Genomic DNA, 6552 nt, shown 5'->3' with positions numbered 1-6552 from the left:
AACTACATCGCTGGCTTTTTTTTTTTTTTTTTTTTAGTATATGTGCTGCCGAAGCGAGCACTAGAGGTAGTTTTTTTTTCTTTTTTTTTTTTTTTAGTAGGTATTTTTGCTTGTGTGAGAGGATGCAGACCCTGAGACGTTATAGCCTTTCCGAGCGATAGCCACTTGTCTCCGTACGCAGCTCTGTGCGCTGTCAGGGTTCACTATGCTAAACCCAAGGCTTTTACAATTTTTCTGAGGTTTTTGTGTCAGTTGCTGCAGCCAATACAGAGATCAAGGTGACAGGAAGGGCAGCCCAGGTCCTACGCTGCAGGGGGGAGGGCAGACCGAAAACAAGTAAATAAGCCCTCTGGCTCCTCTGGTAAGTGCCCGACGACAGTGGGGGCTGGGGCGGAGGGACGCAGAGTGGAGAGAACTATTTTACAAAGGGCCCAAGGAAGGCCTCTGCATTTGAAAGGTGCATCTGAAAGGGCCTGCAAGTTAAAAGCCTGGCTATGTGAAGAGCCCGAGAGAGGGCAGTCAGGACGGAGGAACAGCAAGTGCGCATGTTCTGGCACAGGGCACAGCGGCCCTGCAGTGAGGTAGAACGCGCGGAAGCGGCCGGAGCAGCGCGGCCTGAGCAGGGGCAAGGCTGAAGCCGGTGGGCAGCGGGCCGACCGCCTCAGTCGCGGGAGTCTTGACCTCTTTCTGGGTGCGAAGCGAGGCCAGGGGGCTGGGGAGGAGCGGCATCTAATTTATGTCCTAAGGAGCTCTCCCATTGCCAGGAAGAGAAAGCCTGAGAAAGGGAAAGCCTTCAGGGCAGATGAGGTGCCCTCTCTAGTGCAGAGGAGCGCAGCAGTGGTATTCGGAGAAGGCCAGGGGAAGACGGGAGAAGGGGGAGAATCACAATATGAAAGCTAATTCAGGGAATAGTAATGCAATTCAGTCCTGAAATAAATAGTCCCGTGAAAATCGTAAAAAGTGCTTTTTTTCTTTTTTCTTTTTCTTTTCTTTTCTTTCTTTCTTTTTCTTTCTTTCTTTCTTTCTTTCTTTCTTTCTTTCTTTTTTTTTTTTTTTTTTTTTTGCTTTATCTATATGTTAGTTGCCTGCAGTAAAGGACAAGTATAATTCAAAGAAATACATACAAGCAACCACGTAGGCCTAGCAACTACTGAGGCTCACTTGGCAAGTTTGTAATTCTCGATTGCAGATGTTTTCTTACCTCAGGCAGACCTTCAATGAAAGCGTGGATATTTGCGGCATTTGCAACTTCTTTGATCTCCTCTAAGGGCACCACGCGGCTGTTGTCACCATAGGCAATGTTCTCAGCAATGCTCCGGTTGAAGAGCACAGGCTCTTGAGAAACGATGGCTATTTGGGAACGGAGCCACTGTACGTTCAATTCTTTTGCATCTATACCATCAAACAGCTGCCAAAAGCAGAAGGGGAACGGTATGTTAAGATCTGACAGCTGTGCCATGTTGCCATTCACTATATTCAAACACGTCAAGCATATACAAATCATAACAAGAAGACTAGGAATTCAAACTATTTCAAAGTGGTATAATGTTACCCAAGGGAGGCTCATAAATCATATGTTAGTAAGGCAAACAGCATATAACTCATTGGAGTGTTGCTTCTAAATTTACCTGCCTGTTCTGGAAATGGCCACATATTCCAGAGACCTGCCACAAGTGTGGAGTAAACCCTGGTGGTCTGTCCTGAGGTCAGATGGAATGTGACCAACCTCTTCCTTCTCTGTTACAGGACTGATTTACTGAGGCCAAAGAGAGGAGGCATAGACCGATACAGAAGACCACTTGTAGAGATATGTCCTTTTGCTCATAGCCATGAGAACTGTGAATGTGCGGGGATGTATAACAACACTTAACCGATATTTGATGAGCATGCCTACTGGGTGGTCCTGACTGTTGAGGTACCAGGGAAGTAGTATATGACAAATCTCTTACACTACTGAATTCTAGCAGAGAAAGACAGGTTATAAACACACCAATAGATAAACTCACAAAAAGAAAGTACCATGAGTGTAACTCTCTTTTTCTGTAGTACCAGGGATTGAACTCAGGACCTTGTGCCTGCCAGGCAAACACTTATTCCACTGAGCTATCTCCCCAGTCCAAGAAAATACCATAAAGACAGGATAATAGGGCAGAGTGATTGAAGCCTTGGAGAGGTTGTGGAAAGGGGAAGTGAAGAAAGGCGCACCACTTTCTGCAGGGTTGGCTAAGGGACATTCAGACTGAGATGTAAATGATGAGCAGCAGCTAGCAAGGAAGTTGGAGTAGAATGATTTTCAGCAAGGGAGTAGCAAGAACAAAGGCTCATATGTGTGTTTAAAGAACAGACACAAGCCAAGGCAATTGATATACAGCTGCCCATGAGATGAGAGACACAAGGATTTGGAGAAGGAGGCAGGGCCCAGGTCATGAAAAACTGTGGCTGATGGTATGGTTTCTGGTTATTTTTAATTTATTTTAGGTTTTCAGGAAGGAATGTACTATACTGTATGCAAATAGATGAATACTACTTGTTCAAGAAAGTCATTTTGGACAACTCTGGCTTGAAAATATTCATTGAGGATTTATGATGTAGACAAGTATGTAAATAGTAGGCGAGTGAGGATAAATGAGAGTACCTTCATTTTTGGTACTATGGACTGACTCTTAGGGCTTTTTGTGTGCTAGGCAGTTGTTCTATTCCTGCAGTACATCCCCAGCCCAATGTGATGACTGCTGACCTTTAGGGATTTACAGTTTTGTGGAGGACAGAGGAGGCACCATAGAAAGTGGGTGAGGGGAAAGGCAAGCAAAGGAATGAGAGTTGAGAGTGAGAGAGTAGGGGTCAGGGAGATGGCTCAGTAGAATAAGCACTTGCCTGGCAAGCGCAAGGACCTGAGTTCAATCCCCTGTTCTGCCAAAAACAAAAACAAAAACAGAGAATGAGAGAGTAAAGGAGATCTAGCAGGTGTTTACACAGTGTAGTAGAATAAGTCAAAGTAAGAAAAGCAATCCTGGGCCAGCGAGATAGCTCAGTGGAGTAGGCGCCTGCTTAGGCAAGCTTAGGGACCCAGTTCAATCCCCAGCATCACATTTTATGCCAGCCCCGCCTCTGAGTGCGCTGAGCCAGCCACCAAGAGTGTGGTGGTGCACACCTGTAATCCCAGTGCTGGAAAGCCTGAAAACAAGAGGATTACTATGAGCTCCAAATACATTAAAAAGAAGGAAAAAGAAAAGAAATGCAATCCTTCAGTTAAAAGGAGGATGAGGTTGCATTTTTTTGAGATGAGGACCCACAAAGTCGTAATTTTTTTTTTTTTTTCAGAACCAGGGAGCAAGGACCTCCTTGCTCTTGCCAGGGAATCACTCCACTGAGCCATCTCCCTGGCCCAGTAGTAGTGTTGACTCAAATAGGACTTAATTGCATATAAGTTATTGACATTTGGGGATGGGGATGACCAGTGAGAAAAGCATACTTTGTTATTGGTTTGTTTGTTTTCTTAAGGACGGGGATAGAGATTTAATATTTTAACTTCCACATGTCTTGCCGTGCCTAAACCAGCGAGGATGCTTACACCCACGTAAGTATTAGGAGCGGTACCCTTAGGCCCCAGGTTAGATGTGATTAAATTCAGTCTTACCACTTGTCCTTCCACGGGATCATAAAACCTCTGGAGAAGTTGAACAGAAGTGCTTTTTCCACAGCCACTGCTCCCAACAAACGCCACCGTCTTCCCTTTTTCAATCCTGAGGGATAAGCCACGAAGGGTAAAAACATCTGGGCGGCATGGGTAGAAGAAAGAGACTTCTCGAAACTCTAAATTCCCTTCACAGGTGTCCTGTGGAAGGGAGTTGACAGCATTTAGATGGGTGACTTTGGTACATGGTGACACATGGTAGCACCATGGCTAAGTGCCCGTTGGAAGCCGCATGTTTCCCCAACCGGTTTAATTTTCCATTTCGTGTCCATCTCTGTAGAGCCGCTGGCTGCATCCTAGTTCCTGTCGTGCTGCTTATATTTTATGTCTGTGTTTCCCACTCTCTTCACTGCTGTATTTCTCCTAGCAACGTGGGTGTCCTTTGGCTTGGCTATGCAGACCCAATTCATTCTACAGATTAGCTGTGCAACCAGCAGCTCAGAAGAAATATGCTTTTTCTTTTTAATTTGCTTTACAAAATTTTACTGTTTAATTCAGAGGAGATTATATCCTCACAAAGTATAAGCTGGACCATATTTTGTAAGCTGGATTATATTTCATAGTTAATGTACATCGTGTTTTGAACTCAGCTTTATCTTTAGTTTCTACCAATCATTATTTGGCAATAATAGTTGCCTCATTTGGTTTCTCTCTATGTTTCAGTCCTTTTAGTGAATAATCATTTGTATGTAAACCGATACTAATATACACCAAAAATGTTTTCAAAAGAATTTCCAGGGCTGGCCAGATAGCTCAATGGACTAAAACACGTGCTTTGGCAGACGCAGGGGTCAGGGATTCGATCCCCAGTTTGCCATGCCAGCCCTGCCCCTGGGGCGCACTGAGATGGCAACTGAGACTGGGCGTGGTGGTGCGCACCTGTAATCCCAACACTTGGGAGGCTGAAAAACAGGAGGATCACTGAGTCCAATCTGTGTAGTGAGACCCTGTAGACCCTGTCCTAAATACATACAAATAAAAATAAAAATAAAAGAATTTCCAGAGCTACCACTAAGTGATGATTAACTTTTCCTTCACATTTTTTGGCTCATAAAATTTTGGGTTTTTTTTAACTTCATGTTTTCCCCAGTTGCCTTTGTGTGTGTATGTGTATTGCTGAGGTTTCAACCCAGGGCCTTGTGTGTGCTATGCACATTGTCTACCATGGTGGAGCTGTGTCTCCAATTACATTGTAACTTTTATTTTATTTTTAATTTTTTAAAAATTTATTTTGTGTGTGTGTGTGTGTGTGAGTGTGTGTGTGTGTGTGTGTGTGTGTGTGTGTGTGTGTGTGTGTTTTAGGGAAAGGTCTACAGGCTGTTCAGGGTCTCACTACTAGATCAAACTTGTGGTGATCCGCCTGTTTACAACTTCCCAAGAGCTGGGATTACAGGCACCCACCACCACACCCAGTCTCAGTTGCCCTTTCAGCATGCCCTGGGGGCGGGGATGGCACAGCAGGCCCCTGCGCCTGCTTGCAGGTGTGTTAATCCGCTGAGCTATTTGGCCGGTCCTCATTTTAACTTTCATTGATAGTGTAGAAATAAACAAGAAGAGCTAAGTGGGTCTGCATGTGTGCTGGCCGGGATGTGCTGCTGCTGGTACTGACAGCTGGATGTGCAGGCAGATTCCTTATGTCTGATTTGGTCACATTTAACATTTATTGAACCCAGCCTCAAGGTATCAGGAAATAGACACACCAAAAATTTTTGATGCTATTATTCTGTTATCAAACAAAAGTTAGTATATGATTCAGACTTATATGAGGTATGATAAAATTTATGGCAAAAAAATTTGAAAATCAAAAGATTAATCCTAGTAAAAGACACATTGCTATTAATATTCCTCAAATTACTCTGCCTTATTTAATCATTTGTTACCAGGGATCGAACTCAGGACCTTGCCAGGTAGGCAGGTGCTTATGCCACTGAGCTATTTGTCTGGCCCAACTCTGCCTTTCTTTGAACACACTCATCACACTGTTTTTGCTACTTCCTTTCTTTTTGCTTTGTTTTTGCCACTTTCTGAAGTAGTTCTGGAAGTCCTCTTTCATGAATGTCTTTTCATGGCTGCCTCGAAGGCCTGAATCAATTCAAAAGGAGATTTCTGTAAAATAAAAGCATTAGGGTACGTCCTCACCCACCTGCATCGGCACAGGCAGCTTCCAACTCTTCCCCAAAGTCACCATGACCTTGAAAGGTATGTGGACAGAAGAGAACTTCCAGAACTGCTTTCTGATTACTCTGACCACAGGGTTCTCCTTGGGGTGTGTGTGTGTTAGTACTTGAGCTCAGAACCTTGTGCTCGCCAGGCAGGAGCTGCGCCAGGGAGCTGTATTCCCAGACAGAACTGCTTTATTTTTTTAAATTTATTTTTATTTTTTTTTTCAGAACTGCTTTAGATAGGATATGTGTGTTTAAAGAAAAGGGAAATATTTTCAAGGGGATTAATGTGATACATCCTTCACTGCAGTAATTTTTTAGTTAAATGAGACATTCACCATATTTTCTGATCATGTCTCATAGAAGTAGAAGAAAATATTGAACTTGGTGTACACCACAAGATAAGTGTAGTATTTCTAATTTTGCCCCTTATAACACAGTATGACTATTTTTGCATATGTTCTGTTGCCTTTGGTAAAGGTATAGCGAGATAATCTAAGAAACTTCTAGACTCACACCTTTTAGAATTTAATTTTACTATTTTTAATTGTGTTCACTATGGAGAATTTCAATTGTACCTAAAAGTGAGAGAAAAACATAATCTGTTTCCAGGTTCCTATCATCTAGTTTTAGTGTGCGTAGTTTTTGCTAATTTGGTTTGAGCAGATTTTAATTATTTTTTTCTTGATATTTTAA

The 6552-nt window shown here is 43.1% G+C and overlaps 1 protein-coding gene across 1 annotated transcript in view; it reads right to left on the bottom strand.

Annotated features, from left to right (window-relative positions):
• Abcb5 (ATP binding cassette subfamily B member 5) overlaps positions 1 to 6552 on the bottom strand; it is a 122874-nt gene that overhangs the window by 9856 nt on the left and 106466 nt on the right. The window contains exons 21-22 of the mRNA XM_023709847.1: positions 3638 to 3835; positions 1202 to 1408 (exon numbers count right to left, since the gene is read on the bottom strand). Of these exons, the coding sequence (XP_023565615.1) occupies positions 1202 to 1408; positions 3638 to 3835 (405 nt within the window). The remainder of the gene's footprint in view (positions 1 to 1201; positions 1409 to 3637; positions 3836 to 6552) is intronic.

The sequence above is a fragment of the Octodon degus genome, unplaced genomic scaffold (assembly GCF_000260255.1).
Source record: "Octodon degus isolate 3935 unplaced genomic scaffold, OctDeg1.0 scaffold00015, whole genome shotgun sequence".
Classification (NCBI taxonomy): Eukaryota; Metazoa; Chordata; class Mammalia; order Rodentia; family Octodontidae; genus Octodon; species Octodon degus.
The sequence above is the reverse complement of the archived record's forward strand: the minus strand, read 5'-3'. Positions and strand labels throughout refer to the sequence as shown.